Source organism: Apteryx rowi, unplaced genomic scaffold (assembly GCF_003343035.1).
Source record: "Apteryx rowi isolate R43461 unplaced genomic scaffold, aptRow1 scaffold_132, whole genome shotgun sequence".
NCBI lineage: Eukaryota > Metazoa > Chordata > Aves > Apterygiformes > Apterygidae > Apteryx > Apteryx rowi.
Genome location: NW_020447553.1, coordinates 861867 through 882117, shown reverse-complemented (window position 1 = coordinate 882117; position 20251 = coordinate 861867). Strand labels below are relative to the sequence as shown.

The 20251-nt window shown below is 62.8% G+C and overlaps 2 protein-coding genes across 9 annotated transcripts in view; both read left to right on the top strand.

Moving 5' to 3' along the window:
- The first annotated feature begins 205 nt into the window (after positions 1-205).
- LOC112961478 (lymphoid-restricted membrane protein-like) lies at positions 206-13725 on the top strand. 5 transcript variants are annotated; one of them, XM_026056722.1, is made up of 16 exons: positions 206-663; positions 6926-6966; positions 7046-7201; positions 8233-8282; positions 8612-8688; positions 8831-8894; positions 9377-9452; positions 9770-9797; positions 10467-10607; positions 10733-10864; positions 11262-11409; positions 11962-12014; positions 12271-12362; positions 12641-12691; positions 12797-13064; positions 13468-13557. In XM_026056722.1, the coding sequence occupies exons 3-15, from the start codon at positions 7080-7082 to the stop codon at positions 13056-13058; spliced, it is 1296 nt and encodes a 431-aa protein (XP_025912507.1). In that variant the 5' UTR covers positions 206-663; positions 6926-6966; positions 7046-7079; the 3' UTR covers positions 13059-13064; positions 13468-13557. The 5 variants fall into 5 exon arrangements, with proteins under 5 accessions (XP_025912507.1, XP_025912506.1, XP_025912510.1 ...); XM_026056724.1 differs by lacking the exon at positions 206-663 and adding an exon at positions 3844-3933; XM_026056723.1 differs by lacking the exon at positions 206-663 and adding an exon at positions 3864-3933 and having other exon boundaries at positions 6881-6966.
- Positions 13726-15084: 1359 nt separating this feature from the next.
- MICAL1 (microtubule associated monooxygenase, calponin and LIM domain containing 1) overlaps positions 15085-20251 on the top strand; it is a 14610-nt gene continuing 9443 nt past the window's right edge. For 2 of the 4 annotated variants that reach the window (XM_026056576.1, XM_026056573.1), the window contains exons 1-2: positions 15399-15877; positions 19564-19835. In XM_026056576.1, coding sequence (XP_025912361.1) covers positions 19575-19835 — 261 coding nt within the window. In that variant the 5' untranslated portion in view covers positions 15399-15877; positions 19564-19574. Of the gene's footprint in view, positions 15106-15398; positions 15878-19239; positions 19263-19563; positions 19836-20251 lie in introns of those variants that run through there. The other 2 variants (XM_026056575.1, XM_026056574.1) reach the window with 2 other exon arrangements.

The following is a 20251-nucleotide window of genomic DNA, read 5'->3' as shown; positions in this document are numbered from 1 at the left end:
AAACGCGCTTAAAGCGACTGCCGCCGCAGCTCCGCCCCGCGCTGCGGGAACGCCATGGGCGCCCCGCCGCGCTCAAGATGGCGCCTCCCTCCTTCCTCCTCCCTTCCCGCCGCGCTCAAGATGGCGCCTCCCTCCTTCCTCCTCCTTCCCCGCCGCGCTCAAGATGGCGCCCCCCTCCTTCCTCTTCCCTCCCCGCCGCGCTCAAGATGGCGCCCCCCTCCTTCCTCTTCCCTCCCCGCCGCGCTCAAGATGGCGCCGCCGTCCTTGCCGCGCTCAGGACGGCGCCACCTGCCGCCTCTCCCAAGATGGCGGCGATGGGGGCGCTGTCCCGGACCGGGGCTTGTCGGTGTCTTATGGCGGCAGGTGCTAAAGGGCAGAGCAGTCTCAGATGTGCTCAGACTGTGATAACTGGAGTAGTTAAGACAGAAATAAGCCTTAGGTCCGCGCCGAAGGGGCTCTTCCACTCATGACGGGACTCTGCCCCGGTGCTGGGGCCTGGTAACCAGCAGTGTTGCTTGGTCATGTTCGCGGATCCTTAACGTCCTCAGCACGTTGCTGAATCGAGGCGCAGATCAATCGGGGGCCGTCGGACGGCGATGATAATTTCAGATTAGGTTTAATTGACTGTCGTGATAGCGGCCGGAGCGAAGCATGACGAAAACGGTAAGTTTGCGCCCGTCGGCCTCTCGGCCTGGCGAATAAGCTGGTTTCTGGGCAGCGCTGCACTGGTCTGCTGGGCTTGGGGTTTTAGTCTGAGCCGCTGGGATTTGCAAATCTCCCTTCTTTCACCCTTGGATCTTCGTTTCTTTCCGTCTCCGGCGCTTCAGGGCTTTGCCTGCTTGCCGTCCTTGAGGGAACCCCCAGGCAGAAGCGGACATAATTTAGTTTAATGTGCCTAGGGAGAATTAGTGTCTGGTGGCAGCTTTTGGTAGGGAAAGGAGAGCCTGTATCTTAATGCAGGGCGCTGGGGTTTAGGTGCAGAGCTGGGAAACTTGAATTTTCCACCGTGACTCTCCTTCTCCCCTACGGCTGCTGGAGAAACCTCGGTCTCGCGTTTCCGTGGCGCGAAGTGGCCACGACAGCGCTTTCCCTCGGGAGGTATTTAGCAATACGCTTTTAACAGCGCCTCAGTAATTTGACCACATCCAGATTTCTGCCTCGCCTGCTTGAAAACCCCCAGGGAAACCCCAGGCGGGCAGCGGCTCGCCGGCGGGCTCTGGAGGAGTCGGCGCTAGACCTGGCGGTGGATTTAATGGAGGTTTTGAGGCAGCGCACGCATCAGGAGCGATGTAAAAATTCATAAACATTTACATCTGTAAAGGGAGATGTGTAGGTGTGACATTTTGCTGCTTGACACTTGCTCGTTAGTGTTGATACCCAGCTGGGGAATGAAACACTGAAGCATTAAGTGATGCTTTTAATGTGGAGAGCAGAGATTTTACAGCGAGAGTCTCTTAAGCTATTTTAGGTGGCGGCGGACTGATGATGCTTCAAAGTCTGCACTGGCTGGAGGGAAGAAACCTCAAGAGAGCCAAATTGTTGATGTATTTGCATGCCAGCGTCTGCGTGGCCAGGCTGGTTGAAGCTATTGTAGGGCTGCCCATAATGCGACATAAATAGACATTGTGCCCCGATCATTAAGGTCTGAGCCTGCTGTTCTGGCTTTATTAGGCAGCAGGCTGCAGCCGTGGCCGTTTCCCTGCAAAGCCTCTCCCAACAGGAGCGACCTCGGTGTCCTTGTCCCCAGGTGCTCTGCCTGCCCGTGGCTGGCGGTCACGTGAAGGTGACAGAGGACGGACTTGCCTACGGTGTTCACCTGGCCAGCAAYGTCCTTGCTGAAGAAGAAGCCGGCTGAACATGCACGTGTTATATATTGAGCACTCTGGGGAGGTCCCAGCGCCTCTGTCTGGGCGGCAATAAATGGTTTTAAATCACCCAGCTGTAGCGTGCGTCTCGTCTTTGTGGGCTGCTCGGTTGTATAGCTGCTCACGGGTTTCTTTAGGTGGCTGTCTCATCTTGCCAGGCTATTCCCGGCTGCTACGTGCTGTATGCAGCTTGCACTTCCAGCTCACCTGGAGTTCCTGGGAGCTGCGTTTGGGGCCAGCCTACATGGTTTTGCAAGCAGCAGTAACCAGGCAGGGGTTGGCTTTGCAAACTCCAAGGCGGGTTTCTGCTCTCCTGTTGGGAGGCTGGCTTGGGTGAAGAGACTTATTAGCTGTGTCTTTGCTCTTGGCTGCGCCTCGGCGTGTGCCATAGGGTCCTCTGTGCCATGGGGTGTGTGCAAGGAAACAGTTGTGTTATGAGAATTGGGGTGAACCCTGGAGCTCCTGGACATGCTGGGAGGATACGGCTTGTTTATGTGGTGGTTTGTAACACCCTCCCAAAATCCTTTACTTTAGACTCTGCTTGAGCCTCCCAAGAATTTTAAAATCCAGGCCCGACAGTGCAAAGAGGTGGAAGTGTCTAAAATATCATTCAGGTTTTATAGTTCAGCAGAGCTTTATCCACAAATGGAGAGCCAGAGTTGGCTTGTCCTGGGCTGGTCTCCTGGGCAGGTCCTGATTCATTAGAGGTGTTGGTGAAGCGAAAGGTCTGACGTGTTGGCTTGGAGAGGGCGTCCTCTGGCTGTATGTACAAAGCAGCGTATTTTTTTGACCTGATTTATTTGGATATTTGTGAGTGAAGGTTCCTCATCTGTTTCCTCTTCTGTTTGTAGAGGTTTATGCCCTTAATGGTAGGGAGGGGAACTCCCTTGTTTTGACTAGTAGTTTTCTTTTAAGGAAATGAATTTTATGCAATAGCATGGGTGATGTGTCCTCTATCCTCTTTCTCYATCCTCCCACAGTAACTTTTGAACCGGTTTCATGAAAACACGGTCTCTCTCCCCTACCCCAGTCACCCGTTGGTGCCCTTAGCAGACACCGGAGAGTCTCTGGTGGGTGGGGAGAGGGACGTGAATGCTGCATCCGCAGGTGTTAAACACCAGGCCGCGACGCTTGCAGGACAGAGCCATGCAGGAGCCACCTCAGGCCGTGCAACACCTTGTTGCAAAGGACGAAAACTCACAGCCGCTCTCCTGGGAATGGTGTGAGTCCCCCGGAAAGGCTGCCTCTCTCCAAGCAGGAGCTGCCGGCTTGTCCAAGCCATGGTAGTTGCTCCGACCCTTCCTGTAGCAATGATTGGAGCTGTTAAATAGCTGCCCTGTTTCACCCTGGAGGTGACTGAATTTCGGTGATGAACTGTCAATCCGGTGCATGTAATCCCCAGCACGCCGGCGCTGACAGTTTTGCATTAAAAGTTGGTCCAGACACAAGACTGAACTGCTTAGGGGAGACAGTAGCGTCTAAATCACAGGGGCTTAGTAGACAGCAGGGTCTTATTTCAACCTGGAATTTAAAACTAAACCAAAAGAAGCAAACATGCTTTTTTTTTTTTTTCCTTCTTCTTTTTTTTATTGTTTTGCCAAAGACCTTTTAATCATAACAGCATCCTAGTCTCCTGTGGGTAGCCCGGTGGCTGCCAGGTACTTGTCAGCTGGGGAGATCAGGGCTGCGAGAAGGTGAATTTGGCCGAGGGTTGGGGTTTTGTTTTGTGCTTGTTGCAGGACTGGGCCCCCTGCACAGACCTAATAAATCACATTTGCCGCATCAGCAGTAGCAGCCAGTGTCGGTCTGAGCAGCTTTCTTTCCAAGCCGACAAGTGAATAATCCGGATGACCGCAGTCTCTGCTATCTGCGAGCAAGTTCAGGAAGCTTCAGAAGGAGCCCAGGGAAGATGCCGCCGCGGTAGGCGGCTGCAGCACCGGTGGGGACCTCGCTGGAAGGGCTCGCGAGGGGCGAACCCAGAAGCCACAGCCACTCCCGGCTGCTCGTGTCTCTGGCTGAAGATCTCCCAGCAGGTTCTTGTTTCGTCTGTGTTGTCCCTGCTGAACAGGTTGGTGCATGGGGAACCRGGCTATTTTTGCTTGTTTAAAGCCCCTATAATACCTAGATTGTAATTGTGATTTAGATGCTCCCTGCTTTAAAAAAAGAGGAGGGRGGGAAAAAAAGAAAAGGAAAAAAGCACCCAGGGGTTTTAACAAATGCTTTTAGAGGCTCTTTGAACATGATGGTTTGCAGAAAGGAGCAAGGTCTCTTAAGTCACCCAGCACAAGTGTGAGTGCGTGCAGGGGGGCTAGAGGAGCTTTTGAGCAGAAAAACTCTTCTCCAGCGTGGGAGACAAAAGTGATGGTGTCCTTCGGTCTGCATGTCCTGCAGAGCAACTTTCTGCAAGCCTCGGGCTTGCCAGGAGACTGGAGCAGGGGCTAGCGAGCCCGGGGCGCTGCCGCTGTGGGGCTCAGCCTGGGGGCAAGGCTGCCGCTCCCAGGGGAGGAAGGAGGGTTATGGGTGGGCTGGGGCTGGCGTGTCGGCATGCTGGTTCGTGAGCTTTTGCTCGGCTGGAAAAGGCACTCAATCGGGTAATAAAACATTGTTTAGATGGGTGGGCGCAAACAGCCCCTCGTGTGCAAGGGAGGGGAGAGCGGTGGCGCGGCATCGGGCTCCTGGGCTCCCTCTGTTGAATCTTGGCCAAAAGGAAAGGTCTTTCCCTCTGCTGGGGACTCCCCTTGCTAACGTGTAGGTTGGTTAGCCCAGATGTGGCCGGTAGGGGTTATGCAAGCTTGACTTCATGCCTGAAGAATTCATCTGTTTTGAGATCTGTACTGGTCAGCTGGCAAGGTCCTCGAGCGGCTGGGAAAGCAGCCGTTCGGCACTGGGAGGGAGGCTCTGCTGCTCCGGCTTCTTGCTTCTTCGTGGCACCTGTGCTCGGCTGCCTCCGGTTGGATGTGCACAGAGGTACCGACCTCGGCCAGCGCTGAGCGTCCCTGCGGCGTCTCCTCTTGCAGCTCTGCCCGCTTTGGGGCAAAGCCGCTTCCCCGGTGCGCGCGGGATGTCTCACTGCCAGCAAGCCCCGTCTCCGTTTGCAGTGTGAACTTATGCTGTGCTAATTGTTATTAATTCGTATTAATTATGCACACCACTGCCTGCGTTGCTATTTACTTGTGTAGGGAGGGCAAGGCAGAGGTTGGGGCTATGTTTCCCCCAAGACAATTTAGGATTTCGTGGCTGTTCCACCTTTGGGTTGGGTCTCAGCAGGAGATGTTTGTCCCCAGAAGGGAAACCCAGCCCTGAAGCTTCAGGGGTGTTTGAAATCTTAATCCAGTGGCAAACGCCGCTCGTAGTAGTTTCAAAAGCTTTGCTCCCCCTCCTTTGCACCCAGCACGGGTCCCTGTTTGAAGCTGCGAAGGGTGAGGTCTCCCCAGCTGCTCTCCTGCGCYCTTGGCAGAGGGGCCTGGGGCCAGGCTGGCTCTGTCCTGGGGCTGCGAGSTGCTGTTTGCTGCCTGATCTCTGACAGCTTAAGAGATTTCCAGTCCCTGAGGAACTGTCTTGTTCCTCCTGCCTCAGCAGAGGCCTCGGGCATGGCCGCTGCTTGCCCTGAGGCTGGTCCTCTGTAATGCTGAGCATCTATCCTGCCTCCCCGTAAGCTCATTAGGGGGAGAAAGCAGCTTTAGCGGATGTGATGGATTTGATCGAAAGGCCTGGGTGAGGGCAGGGGTGCAGGGTGGTGGAAGAGCGGGGCAGGAGGGATGGGAGTCCTGGATAGAGCTTAGAGGGGTCGGATGGGGGACGGGTGAGAYTGGGTTGGCGTGGATGCAGGGAAAAAAGAGATCTGGATGTGCTGGAGAGGCCTTGGGAAACAGATGTTGAGCCCAGTGGAGGCAGCGGGAGCTTCCCTGGCTCCCAGCGGGGCCGGTACCCCGTCCTCTGGGCGCACTGGCCTTCCCCTTGCTCCAAGGCTGCTCYGTCTTTTATTAACACAATCTTTCCTGGAAGGGCTGGAGCCGTGGCTGTCATCACCGTGCCGTGTTTATAAGGTGGCCGCAGCGAGGCTGGGAAACGTGGGGGTCCTGGGCGCTGCCATCCTGCCCTGACCCCCCCGGCAGCGAGATGCTGAGGGATGGGTTTGCTCCGCGCTGCAGCTGCCGGGCACGGAGGGAGCAGCCGTGGTCCCTCCTGGCTCCAGTTACAGCCGTAACTTTGGAAGAGCGGGTGCAGGAGCCGGTCCCGAGCCCGGTGCCGGCCCCGCGCAGGAGCGGAGGCTGCATCGCCACCTGCAAACCGCTCGGCCCGCCCCGGCGCCGTGAAGGGAGCTCCCGGGCCGCTCGCAAGCGGGGAGCGCGCACGGCAGCGGCGGCTTGCATGTCCTTTAAAGGCCTTCTCGCGTTGAGCTGTTCCCTGGCAGCTCGTGCTGCCTCAGATGCCGGTTGCTCTCCCCTCCGTGGAGACTCCTGCAGCCGGGCAGCTCGTGCGTCGCCGGACCTGCCGGCCTCTGTCTGTGCTCCGTCCCGTCTCCTCTTTCCTTGATCCCCTCCTGGGGACCCGACGGTGCGGAGTCCCGGGTCCAAGCCGGGGTGGCCCCAGCATCTTCCTTCAGCTGTTTGTGGCAAGTTGAGGCAGGTAACAATACGGGGAGGCGTTTGGTAAAGCTGCGAGAAAGCCCGAGGTCTGTCTTCCCGGGGACTTGCTTATGCCACGCTGGGCAGATGAGCCGCGTGCCTCAGTATTTCCATCTGCAAAAGGAAGAGAGCGAGTGAGCGTCTGTGCAGCTGCCTGAGAGCTCCTAAATCAGCAGGCTCCAGGGACTGTTATTGCTAGGACTTATAGTGCTTTGCAGCAGGGACCCTCTCGTGGAAAAACATCTTGCCCTGCTGGATGCTGGAGACGGAGGGTGGGAGTGAAACGGGGGTGGCGAGTGGGAAAGTCCGCCTGCAGCAGCGTGCAGAAACACGGCTCACGATAAATCCCTCGTTTCCCTCTCTCTGCGCCCGTGCAAATCCCTGCAGCACCATCCTGAATCAAAGCAGGCCTCTCCGCCTCTTTTCCCACAGATGCCTCCACACTAAGCAGAGGAGATTGGAGCTACTGCTGGGTGAGAAAATGCTTTAAAAATATAACATTTAGAGGCGTTCTCCCATCTGCGCACAGCTAATATGTGTCTCTCATGATAGGTGTGCTAGTCCCGGGAGCCTCAGTGCTTTGCAAATGAAGCAGTTTCCAGAAGCCTCGCTTGGAAAGGGGGAACAGGAGGCGCAGAGACTTGCCCAAGGGCACTCGGAGAGGCAGTGGCAGAGGGAGAGCTGCCAGTCGAGCCCCGAGCCTCGGAGGTACGTGCGTGAACCGCTCACCCCGCTGCTCCCCGGGCACGTGTGAGGGGCCAGGGCTGCGGGATGGGTATGGCAGTGCCCACTCAGAGGCACCAAGGGTCATTTTGGGACAGTGGCCAGTTCTGCCACGGTTGCTGCTCTCGGGAAAGAGCCCCTGGTCTCGGGTGGAGGAGAGGGAAAGTCTCTGTTGCCCTTCCTGCTGGAGCCAGGAGCAGAGTTTGGACGTTGTCGCCTCAAACCTTCCCCCTTTCCCAGCTGGGCATGTGGGACTGGGGTGTGCTGGTTGCCCGTCGTGCCCCGGGGCAGCCCCTTTGCCCCACAGATGCACGTGAGGACCCACAGTAACCGGCATGCCGGAGCATCCCTGACCCCCAGCAAGCAGGGATGCTATGGAGCCGCCGGGCCTCCTCCTTGCACCCGGGCCTGGGGGTTTGGGGGCAGCGAGGCCTGCCCGGCATGGTTTTGGAGGGTGGGCGTGCGTGCGGCGGCCGGCTGAGATCTGCCGTTCCCGCGRTGGGGACGTCAGATGGCGCCCGGGCTCTGCTGGCAGCCGGGTTCGTTGTCGTGCCTGCGACGGGGCCGGCTCGCAGGCAGGGCTGCGAGGTCCGCTTGGCAGCCGGGGGAAGAAACAGAGTGAAGAGAAACACCGCTGTGGGCCGGTGACTCATTCCCGGCTGGAAATGGCTTTGGAGGGTTCCTCAGTGCCCGGCTTGCCGGGGCGGGAAAGGCGCTGAGCGAGGACGCCGCAGCATCCTCCGGCTGCGGTGAATGGAGGGGGCAGGCGTGGGAAGGGCCAGGGCTGCTCCGCACATGCCAGGGAGAGCAGAGCTGCAAAGCAGTGCTGGGAAAGCACCCGGATCCAGGGGGAGCATCCCGGCTCGGGTCCGAGGATCCGGGGGGGGGGATGCTGTTGGCCTGCTGGGGAGGCTGGGAGAGGGTGGTAGGGGGGGTGGCACGCTGCCCCATGGGCTTGCCTCTCCCAYGGGAGTTTCTTTGGGATTTACCTGGACTCCTTTCTATCCGTCTCGCAGCAGGGAGCAGCAGGTAGAGCTGTCCAGGCTCCTGGCGTCTCCGGATGAAGGTAAGGGAAGCCTGAGGTGGGGATGGGGGGGGCTTCGTGCACCGGTCATGGGGGAGAGGGGTCCCCCCTCCCCGCTGTGCGCGGGCAGGTGGAGGTAGCAGTCGCCCTCCTTGCATTAACAGCCACGATCAATGCCTGGCCATGCTGCTCCGAGGCCCCTGCGGCACGCTGATGGCTCTGCCCCCGGCGATCCCCCTCTGGGATCTGCTGCCCGGGATGAATCCTGGCTCCTGGCGTGGGGCTCGGCTCGGCGGGGAGCTCCCGCGGAGCGGCGCCAGGCTGGGGAGGGTGACGCTGGCGCCGGCTCCCACCGCCCTTTCTGTCCCCAGGGAGGATGAGCGGACCGCGGGGGGGCTCGGAGGGGGCTTCGGCTGGGAGCGAGCGGAGCGCGGAGCACGTCCAGGAGGTGAGAGGGAGGTCGCAGGGGAATCGGGGGGGGGGCTCTTCCTTCCCCTGGAGGGCTGCAGGCACGGCACATGGGCAGTTGCTCGGTGCTGCTCTTTTTGGGATGCTGTCCAGCACCAGGGAGTTGTTGTTTTTTTTTCTAGGTGCCAGGTGCAGAGAGGCAGGAGGTGGCCGTGCACTCTGGGGACAGTGACAGGACAGAGGAAGGTGGGTGAGTCCCCAAGTCCCCACTTTATGGCTCAAAGTGCCCAGGGACAAGCTGGGGCTCAGTTCCCTTGGCAGGGACCTGGGGAAGGGGGAACCTGATGCCAGGGGGAGGTTTGGGATGTCTGCTGCCCTCGTGCGGGTCCTGTACCRCTGGCACCTGTGACACCCCATGCTGGGGACACCCCTGGGACCCTGGGTGGGGGACAGGGCAGGCTGGGGAGGGCAGAGGGAGAAGGGCCAAGCGAAGGGCTTGGCTCGGAGGCAGAAGGGAGGCTTGGCAAGATGGGCAGCCAGACCCCATCGCACCTGATAGCCGGGATCACTCGGGGCTCCCATGTCCAAATGGCTGCGCTGCTCCAAGCTGGAGAGGATTAACCCACCTGGATGGAGACCCAGGAGGGGCTGGACTCTGCTGTCTATCTCTGTGCTCTTCCCCTTCATAAGTGCTGTTTCTCCAGATTTGTTACTGCCTCCCCTCACAGATGCAGAGACCCCAGAGGATCCGCTGTTGAGTTTTCCTGCAGAGCTCTCGGCGCTGGAGAGACTGGGCCTGCACAGGTAAGCCTGGCAGGCACCCTGCATCCCTGCCCAGGGCCAGAGGACGGGACATACCGGGCCACCGCGGTGTTGGGGCTCTAGGGCAATGTGTGCCCGTGGGGAATCCAGCAGAGAGGTCCAGCGATTGAGTTTCCCTCCTTTTCCACTGCACAAGAGCTGGTCTCCCTCTCGGGGCAGCCGGTCACTTTGGTCCCTGCTTCTGCTGGAGGCTGGCACCCTCTGCTGCTGGCCCCGCTCGCTGGAGCAAGGGCCGAGGGCCTTTTTGGCGGAGGCCATGCTGTCCCCACAATACCTCTAACAGCTCTTTCCTTTTGCAGAGCGGCTTTGACAGAGCAGGATGTGGAGGTAAGGGCTGTCCGGGGGCAGGCTGGGGTGGGGAAGGGGGACGGGCACCCTGCTGGATCGCAGCCTGGGTCACCCAAGAGGCTGTGCCCTGCTCCTGGCCTCCTTCCAGGCACTGCAGTCCCCTGGCAACCTCCTTACAATTACCATTTCTGGTGATGCTGTTGGCATTTGGAGGCAGCTGCGTTTGCATGACCGAATGAGCCCGTCCTCTGCGTGCCCGGCAATCCCGCAAAGTGCTCTGCGGCTTGCAAAGAGCACCCTTAGACGAGGAGATGGTAGAAGCCRTGCTAATAAAAATAATTGTCCTCTGCGTGCCAGGGCTGACTCAGGCTTTGCTGTCCTGCTTGTCAGCTGGGATCTGCAGCGAGGGCTGGCGTCTGCCTGGCGCGGGCCTCGCCGGGAGGGCTGGGGGTTTCCCCACGTCAGTGGCTGCCCTCGGGGACCGTGTCTCGGTCAGGCTGGGCATCACAGGGGACCATCCCCAGCTTGCATTAGTCTAACGAGTACTGGCGAAAGGCAAGTGCTAATTATCTTTGGCAGCGCACTAGGGCCCGCAGTGCTATGTCTTGGTGGCAGCAATGCCCGGCCCTTCGCCCGCTGTCTCAGTCTTGGGTGTTCTCCGGGGGTGCAGGGAGCCCTGATCTGTCCTCACGCCCTCCTGCCCCGCAGGCAGCCTTCGCTCACCTGGCCCTGGCTTTTAGCTGCGACATGTTCACCCTGCGGCAACGGGTCGAGGTGGAGAAGCGGGCGCGGGATGCGGCGGAGGAAAACATCCAGGAGGAGCTGGGGCAGTGCCGGGCTGCCCTGGAGGTAGGTGGCCACCCGAGGGGTCCTGGAGTCTGCTGGGGACATCCAGCTCCTGGGGCTTGGATGGGTTTGGATGACTCTGCTCAGCYGGGCTCCCGCGGCTCCCATCCTCGCCCTTCGCTGTGCAGAGGCTGGGCCTGTCCTGCATGGCTGCGGACAGCAAGGAGACACTGGAGCAGTTGCAGTGCAACCTGGCAGTGCTGGCGGCGGCCATCGAGCGGGCAACCAGCGCGGCGGAAAAGCTGGGGGCTGTCCACCAGGTCAGTGCATCGCCTGGGGCTCCCGTCCGGGGTGGAGATGGAGGGTGGGTGCTCACCCGCTGCTGGGGCCAGTGGCTGAGGCCTCAAGGGTGCTGGGAGGTGGCTTGGAGACCCATCCCTGGGCTAGCTGGCGTCTGTCACACCTTGTCCTGGTGCTGGGCAGACCTGATCTCGGCAAATGCTGGGGTGCAAGGAATCTGCCCTACTCCATCCCTGCCCTTGGGAGCAGGAGGGGGATGCGTTTGCACTGCTGTTGGCCTGGGGGAGACAGCATGGTCTCTGAGATGCCCAGTGAGGGACCCGCAGGGACATGTGTCCTTGGGGAGCTGGGAGAGCATCACRGGCAGAGTGGGGAGAGCTACTGGGGACCTGATCCCCCCCAACCTGCCTGCCCCAGGAGGCCCGGATGAGCCGAGCGGCGGAGGTGATGGTCCAGCACGTGGAGAACCTGAAGCGGCATCAYGTGCGGGAGCACGCGGAGCTGGAGGAGATGAAGCGGCTCATCCAGCAAAACTCTCGCAACCGGCAGCTGGTGGAGACGCAGGGTGAGGTGGGCTCTGCTGTCAGGGCCTGGCAGTGAGCCTGCGCGACTTGGTCCCAAACCCCTCCGGGGGCCTGGGAGGCAGTTTGACCCTGTGCTGCAGAGTCGGATGGTGTCTGCTGGCTCCCCGTGAGCCAGGGACTGGGGCTGGGTGACAGCTGACGCCTGCAGCTGTGGGAGCAGATGATAAATGCAAGAAACTGTTGTCACACCCAATGTAGTGTGAGAGCAGGTGCTGGTGGCCCAAGAGCCATCGCCCTGCAGCTGCGGCCCAGCTGGGAATGCAGTGCAGGGGGGCACAGGGTGTACAAAGGGCGCACTGTCCCCGGACACCAGGGTCCTCCCTGCACGCCCTGCACAAGCTCATCTCCACGGGTGCAAGCAAGGTCTCCCAGCTGGGGGAAACCCGTAGCTTGTCCCGAGCATGGAGCAGACGGCAAACTGCGCTAGCTCGATGGGAAGGAAGCCTGCACTCATGTCTCCCCTCGCTTGTCTGTACATCAGTCCCATCTTCCTTCCTTCTTGGTGATTTTAAGACCTTTCTCTCCGCTTGCAGATGATGCAGAGCCACGGCTGAGGCTTCACCCCCTGATGCGCAATTTCCAGCAGGTAACTGGAGAACCGACACCTTTCCCAGCTCCACRGAGCCCCTGCGTCCCTGCACCTCGCCGGTCTCCCCTGCCCAGCAGTCCCCATGCACTCGCTAGCCCACGGGCGCCGCCGCTTGCTGCCGGCCAGGTCTGCTAGAAACGCGCTGGGGAAGGCGAAACGTAGGGGGGGGCCTCAGAGGGCCGCGGGCAGGGGAGCCAGGGTGCCTGTGGGCCGCTGGGCCGGGAGATCTCAGGCAGGTCCCTCTGCATTGCAGGGTCGTAGAGCGAGAGCCGCGGGCTTGGCTAAGAGGAGGCCGTTCTCTAGCACCAGCTCGAATACGGCACTGATTCCCCTACAGCTCACGAGGTAGGGGGACGGCTTGGGGAGGGGGCGAGCAGCCCTGCCGCCGCGGCTCGGAGCAGGAAGGACAGGTGCCAGCCTCTTCGCTTTCACCCTCCCTCGTCTCCCCGGCTTCCCCAGGGGCGGTGCGAGGCCGTCGGCATCGCTCGGCAGCCCTTGCCCTCGGCGGCAGGTGGAGGGGGAGGCCCGGGGAAGGACAGAAGGACGGTGGGGGACGGCCTGGTGCAGAGCACGGAGCGGCCGCCGGGGTTGTGCTCACCGCTGTCACCTCTCTTTCCCCGCAGGTGTCGGCCCGCCGGAGGGTCAGCATCGCCGTCATTCCCAAGCAACTTTTGGTAAGGATGYGCACGGGGCCATGTTGCGGGGAGGATGACCGGGACCTGGGCACCGCCGCCGTGCCCATGTCCCTGCTCACGCTCCTGTGTTGGGTGCCCAGCCAGGTACCAGCCTGGACGGCCGAGCAGAGCTGGCGAGAGAGGGGGCCCTGCACCAGCCCAGCACCCAGAGGTAACGGCGCCGGTTCGCGGGGAGGCTGGAGGCGCYCGGTCCCATCCGCCCCTGGGGCACAGCACAGCGTCCCATCTTCTCCCTCCCCAGGAGGGAGCTGGAGCTGCGGAGAAGGAGCATCGTGATGGGGGAGCCTGTGGCCGAGTTGGACAGCGGGAGCCCAGGCCTGGAGAGCGAGGAGCCGGAGGAGCCTGAGCTCACGTGAGCGGCGCCCCACGCAGCCCCCGGCTGCGGCACCGGGACAGGGCCGGCAGCCTCCCCTGCACCCTCCTGTCCTTCTGCCCCCGGGGCACCGTGTGCTCCCCCCAGCCCAGCACCTTGGGGAACGGGGATTCGGGGAGGGAGGGTAGGGGTGCAAAGCTGGCTGTCCCTGCTTGTCCACGGTCTGTCCCTACACCTCAGTTTCCCCCRTGCATTGCGGGTCCTGTGCCCTCCCCAGGGCTGTCGCAAGGCTTGTTTCATTCAGGTTTGCAAAAGCGGCTGGTGAGGTTTGGGGTTTGGTTGAACGTCATCGTCCCCGCTGGGGTGTGGGGCAGAGGTGGGAGGCCRAGCCCCATGCTCTGCCCCTCTAGGTGACGAGGGTCCCTGGTCGCCTTCTCCCCAGGTCCAAGGTGTCCCTGAAGGAGCTGTGGTGGCCGTGGCTCTTCCTCCCGCAGCACTATGGCATTTTAATCTGGCTGCTTCTCCTGGGCCTCGTGTTCTTCTTCCTCATCCCTGTCCTGGAGCTGCAGAAGCTGCAACCCGCAGCATCGCCAAAGGCCTAGCTGGAGCAGAGAGGAGGAGGAGGAGGGTGGGAGCTACCTGCTCTCCATCGCTGCTCCTTCCCAGCTCTGCAGAAAACCAAGACCCCAAAATAATAAACTCTGAGGAAAAGGGGATTTTTTTGATGTTGGAGTGAAGTGGAGGGGGAGGGATGGACACATCCTGTGCTGGAGTCTGAGGTTTGTTTGGAGCCGGCTGCTGGCTGTGAAGGGCTGGGGCAGCTGCAGCAGCCCTCATTGGTGCTGAGTTTGATCATCCTCTTGGCATGCCAAGGACCTCTGCTGTCCTTGCTGGGCTGCCTGTGAGCATCCCCTCTCTGCCGGGGCTGAGCCCGGGCTGCTGGGTTGGCATTAGAGCTGTGCCCCAGGCCTCTACCTGGAGCATCTTCATCCCGGGTGACCTCGGGGGGCCCCCTGGAGCCCCCCGCCAAGGGGTGATGCTGCTTTTCTCCCCCTGCCCCTGGGGCCTGGCTGCCTCCGCGGGTCCCTCCGGCGCAGCCCAGCAGGGAGCTGGCACTTAGCGACTCCAGTCCCTCTCCAACCCCAAACTCCCTCGCCGTGCCTAGACTCAAGCGATGGTTTGCTGTGGCCTTCCCCTGGGGCTAAATCTCACCCTGGAAGGAGCTCGTTAGTGTTCAAAGTTTTTCCTAGCACCGTAAAGCTGTTTGCAACAGCTCCGGCATGCGGGAAAATCGCTGGTCTCACGCAGACTCGCGGTTTCCATGTCCTCCTCTGCCTGCCCCGTTCTTGCTCCAGGCAGACTGTGCACCGAGGAGCTTTGCAGGGGGCAGGGGGGCTCGAAACGCCCCGAGCTGAGCTGCAGGGTGGCCCAGGCATGGCCCGAGCGGGGCTGGGCACCGGGCCCGGCGGGAAGCCAGCGCTCGAGGGCGTTGCGGTAGGGCACCACGGAGGTGCAGGGCTGGCCGTCTCCACCCGCCCCAGCCACCGACAGCGCCACGGGTGACTCACGGGCTGCCGACGTAACCCTCGCCCCGTGTCCTCCTCTGCCTGCCCCGTTCTTGCTCCAGGCAGACTGTGCACCGAGGAGCTTTGCAGGGGGCAGGGGGGCTCGAAATGCCCCGAGCCGAGCTGCAGGGTGGCCCAGGCATGGCCCGAGCGGGGCTGGGCACCGGGCCCGGCGGGAAGCCAGCGCTCGAGGGCGTTGCGGTAGGGCACCACGGAGGTGCAGGGCTGGCCGTCTCCACCCGCCCCAGCCACCGACAGCGCCACGGGTGACTCACGGGCTGCCGACGTAACCCTCGCCCCGTGTGCCAGCGTGCCCCGTGCCCGTGAGTCACTGTCCCCACGAGCCTCCAGGCAGGTTGGCCCGGGAGTCACCTCCCGGCAGGACCCATAGTGGCCTTGGCAGCACYGGGAGCRCATGGYGAGTGGCTGGGAGGACGTGGCCACYGGCAAACCCTGGAAAGCATCCGGCTAAGAGCAATCTTGGGTGATCGAGCGGCTCCATCCTTTGCTCCCAGGTATCTTTGTCCCCCCAGGGAGGTTCCCACGGGGGGGACAGCTGGCAACGTGGTCACAAACTTTTCCTTGAGGGCCGTGGTGGGCTCGGGCGCTGGTGGAGATACGGCGCCTGGCTTTATACAGYGGGGTCGGTGGCTGGTGCTGAGCAGGGTCCAGCCTGCCCGGAGCAGGATCCGGCTCCTGGGCTCTATTTCTGGCTGTGGGAGGAAGTACGGCGCAGCGGTTACGACGGGGAGGGGACAGCGCAGAGGAGAATGAAGTGCTTGAGTGTGAGAGGCTTTTGATTTGCCGTGCAAGGAGGCTGGTTTCTTACCCCAAAGAGTAAAAGCGGAGGAAGTTGGGCTCTGCGGCCGCCAGTGACAGTTCTCCAAACTTCCCGGGTGCTGCTGGAAGACGGGAGAGGTTGGACTCGCGGCAGCGAGACTTCAGGCGGTTGCAACCCCCTAAGAAACCCAGTTGCTGAAAACGTCCTGCAAAAGAGAATTGCAGTAAAATTCGGTGCTTCTCGGAGCGGGAYGGACCCGAAGGCGCCCTGCCCCCCTCCGCAAGCAGGCGGGAGCTGGGCTCTTGCAGCCGCGCACGCACCGCCTCGGCGCAGCCAGGACGCCTGGGTCCTCGCGGCAGCTGGAGGGGGAGGAGAGGGTGATCTGGCAGTTGCTTGCGGAAAGCGCGAGCCGGTTTCCTGTTCGCTCTCGCCCGGCTGTGACGAGCTCGAGCCCTGGCCCCGTCCCCGGGCCGTGCCTCAGTTTCCCCATCCGCGGGGCCCTGGAGGTGAGTGGGGAGGGGATGGAGCAGAGCATCCCTGGGAAGGAGGGGGGGGGGCTATGGCTGCATCCCCCTTCCCGGAGTCGCCGGCTGCCGCGGCGGGGACAGCATCCCGCCACGGAGCATCGCTCTGGACCCGGCCCCGCTGCAAGAGCAGGGGGCAGTGATTTCAGGGCACTGCACTGGGGACAGGGACAGGGTGTGTGGGGGGGGGTCGCTCAGGCCCTCCGTGCCCCAGCACCGGCGCCGTCCCCAGGGCTGCGGTGTCCGGCGTGACGCTCCGTGYGGCGGCGGCTCTTTGTCTCGGGGCAGGCGAGGGGCTGCCGGGGGCCCCGGGCCGCGGAGCCGCTCTGCCTTTCACGGCGTCCTCGGGGCGCCGCGGGGCCGGGCTGCGGGTGGCCCTCGACCCCCGGCCCCSAGCGAGCGCGGCTTCCCGGATGCGCCGATGTGCAGCGTTACAAAGTGCGTTTAGGCGGGAGGCAGCGCCGTCCCCGTGGCCCGTCGGCCGGGTTGGGGACCGCCGGCCCCGTGGGACAGCTGTGGGTGAAGGTGAGGGAGAAGCTGGAGGGTGCAAATCCCGGCTGCTCGCAGGCTTCCCCCTTGCGCTGAGATTTGGCTGCAAGCGGCAGCACCCGCCGTGCGCCCCGAAGGGCTGGTGCTGGGCGAGGGGCAGCGCTGAGCCCTACGAGCTGGGCGGCAGYGGCTGGAATTGGGAGCGTTTTGCACCCCCTTCTCCATGCCCTGCTCCCTCCTGCAGCGTTATCTCTGCCCCGGCCTCTCCGGGGATGCAGCTGCGGCTTGCAGACACCCTGCAAAGGGCAGCGCCAAAATGCCCCGGAGAAGTGCGCAGTTCTGCTTCCCGTGGGGAGCGAGGTGGGGACCTGCCCGTGCCGTGGGGACRGGAACCCGCCGGGATCCTGCAAAACTCCCACCCCGGGCTCGGAGCAGGGCACGGCAGCTCGGCACGGGGCACACTCCCGCTGCAGCGCTTCTGTTTGGCTTGGCACCGCGGAGAGGCTTTGGAGAGGCTTTCRGCATGGACTTTCCCAGGGTTTTTTGGTGCATGCTTTAAAGGGAACTCCTTCCACCTCCGCATCCCCTTCCCCGCACCGGCAGCCTCCGCCGTGTGCTGTTACGCTCCCGCGGGATGAAATGCTCCGGCAGGATTTCTTGCTGACGCTGGTGGCAGCTTCGTCCCCTCTCATTGATCCTTTCCCTGAGCCGGCGCCGTGCCGGATGGGTGCCCGGAGCCAGTCCAGCCCCAGGGACCGGCCGGGGGTGCCCCAGCACCCGTGCTAAAACCGGAGGAGCTGACAGTGATGTTTTCCCCTCCCTCAGAGGATTAAAATACGGCCAAATTAGGACAGGTTTCCGCAGGGTTGGCTGAGGGGATGTCCCTGCCCCATCCTGTGTCCCTGCTGCCAAGCGTCGGGATGACGGCGCTTTCCAGGGCAGAGACCTCCCATGTTTTGTCGGAGCGCATAAACAGCAGGAAAAACGGCACTTGCTGCCTTCAGCCGTTCCCAGAAAAGGCCCGACCAGCGATCGCAGCACCGCAAAAAGTCAAAACCAGGATCTTCGGCCAAGACGGCCCCAAGAGACCCTCCATCCTGCCCACCGGCGCTGGAGACATCCCTGCCGCCACGGAGCCGCTCGAACTGCTTCGGCTGTGGGAAAAGCTTTTCCTGAGGCCCCTCGCGCTGTTCCCTGACTCTGCCTTTGCTGGGAACCCTGCTGCTCATTGGCATCAGACTTGCAGGAGCCGAGTATCCGTGGGGGTTTCGGTCCTTCTTGTCCGGTTTGGATGAAATTCTTGCGTGGGTTTAAAAACGCCAAAGGGGCCGGACGGTGCCTGAAGGTCGCAGTGTGACAGCCCGAGCGCCGTTTCCGTAGGACCTGAATGCAACACAAGGCTGGTTGTTGTGCCTCCTCCGTGCTTCCCGGCCGGATCCCCGTGACTGCAGAGCTCTCCCTCGCATTGCAAGTCCCTGTGGCATTGCAGCCTTTGGGAATTGAGGGTTCGGGCCGTTTCCTGCCTGCAGCAGCCGGAGATGCCCAGGGAAGAAAAGCAGCTGGTGCCGGAGAGCCAGCCGGCTGCTGCGGGATGGCACCGGCCGCAACCGAGTGGTGGGGGCTGCTCCCAGCCCAGTGGTTTATCGCCCGCGTCCTGGAAATCCCGGTCCCCAGCAGCACCGCTCTGGAGGAAGATCTGAAACGTGTCCCCAGGTCCCCGTCGCCCTCCAACCGTACTGGGCCACAGTTTTTGGATGGCCGTTCTCCGGGTGCAGCGGCAGCGTGCCGGCTTCCTGACGGCCCAGGAGCCGCGTATGCAGGGCACGTCGCTGGAGAGAAAACAGGCTTGAAAAACGCAGCTAGCACTTGGGCTGCTAATTTATCCAGCACTTAAGCACCTCTTTCCCCCCCTCCCACCGCGACCCCCCCCAAAGACGGCAGCTTGGCTCGGGAACGAAGCCTTTCCCTGTCCTGCACCTTGCCGCAAAGCCGCCGGGGCCGGCTGCTGCCTTCGTCCCCGCGGCGGCGGCGGTGGCRGCGAGCGCTTCGGGGCGCTGTCGCGTGCCTGGCACCCGGTGCTCCCACCGAGGTCAAAGACGAGCGGTTCAAAGGTACGAGCGCTCTGGTTCCCAGTGGGACGAGCCCTTCGCCGCCTTGTCCTCCGCGCGGCGCTTCCACCTTTGCAGCCCGCTGTTGCCACCTGGCCCTGCCTGCCGGCTGCTTTGCCGGTCCGGAGCCGGCTTTCCCAGCCCGGCGGCTTGGCTGGCTGGAAAATTTGTGCTCGCTGCTGGGGCTAGCGAGGAAAAGGCTGGTCTGGGAAGGCGCTGGGCTCCTGCCAGCACCGGGGCTGGGAACTGGGATGGTGCCAGGAGCCGGAGCCTGCAGCCGGCAGAGCACAGCCCCCATGCGGAGGGGGCTCCAGGTGGGAAATGGGACGGGGCTGGTTTTGGGGTCCTTGGGGGATGCAACACACCATATTCCCATGGGAAGAGGTGCCTGCCGTGGCAGGACCATCGGTGCAGCGGTTTGTGGGGTGTTTTTTGGTTTGTTTTTTTGGTTTCCCCATGACACTTCCTCCGTGCTAATCTTTCCGGTGCTGCTGCTGGCAGGCTCCAAGGCGGAGGGCAAAGCTGCCCCCCCTCCGGCTGCAAAAGCCGGGCTGCGGGATGGGGTCGGTGCTGCTCTCTGCCCCCGGCGCCGGCTGCAGAGCGGGGCAGGTCCTGCCGCTTTTGGGGGGGCGGCGTGCGAAACGGAGCGCTGCGGTTGTCCCCGCAGCTGGGGCCCCTCTCCGCCGCCCTGCGCCTCCCCGGGCGAGGCCGAGGGTGAAGAGGAAGGAAGCGGGCGGCGAAGCGCCCCGGGTTGCTCTGGGTTGCTGCAGGTACGCGTCGCGCAGAGGAAGCCGCCCGCGGCTGCGGCGCAGCGCTCCCCGTCCCCTCCCCGTTCCCCCCCCCCCCCCCCACGGGGGAGCCTCCAGCTGCTGCCAGCAAGGCCACCAAATTTCGGGGACACGGTCCCCAAGGGGTGGACAGTAGCACCCGTGCCGCGGGTGTAGCGCCAGGGGTCCCGATTCGGATGGGCTTAATTAGCTGATGAGGGTCTGGCGGTGGGGGAGCCGCTCCCGGCCGGGGAGGCCAGGGGGGACCCGGCGCTCAGCCGCCCCCGTCGTGTCCCCTCGCCAGGCCGAGCCAGGATGAGCGCGCCGGACGGCGAGCCGGGCAACCCGGCCCATGCCCTCTTCGAGAGGTTCCTGCGGGCCGGCCGGTGCCAGGAGGTGCTGGGCGTTTTCGGGGAGCTGCGGCAGCACCTGGCGCTGCAGGGCACYGGGCTGCCCCTCTACCACGGCCTCAAGGCTGCCCTCAACTACTGGAGCGCCAAGGCGCTGTGGAGCAAGCTGGATAAGAAAGCCGGCCACAAGGACTACGAGCAGGGCACGGCCTGCGCCAGCACCAAGGTACCCGCGCCCCGTCCGCGCCGAGTGCATCCGCCCCGGCATCCGGGAATCCTGGACCCAGGTGCCACCCGGCCAGCAGCGGGCACCCGGCTCCAGCTCCGGCTCCCGCGCCGAGGCCGGGGGAGCAGCTGAGCCCTTTCCCGCAGTGCCAGGAGCGTGCCACAGGCAGGGTGATCCCGTGGGACTAGGGGACCCTATTCGTGCCCTCCCGGGCTGGCTGTCACCCCCCTGCTGCCACGTCACCCAGTGCCCCATCGCCTCCCCGGCCCTTGGAGAGGGGGGCTGGCGGGAGGCCAAGCTTCGGAGCCGTGTTTCCCAGCCTGTTGCCAGCAAAACCTTCCCGGCCCCCGTCTGCCGCAAACGGGAAACGTGCCTGCGTTATCGCACCGAGCGGTTAATTGCTGTTATCGCGCTGG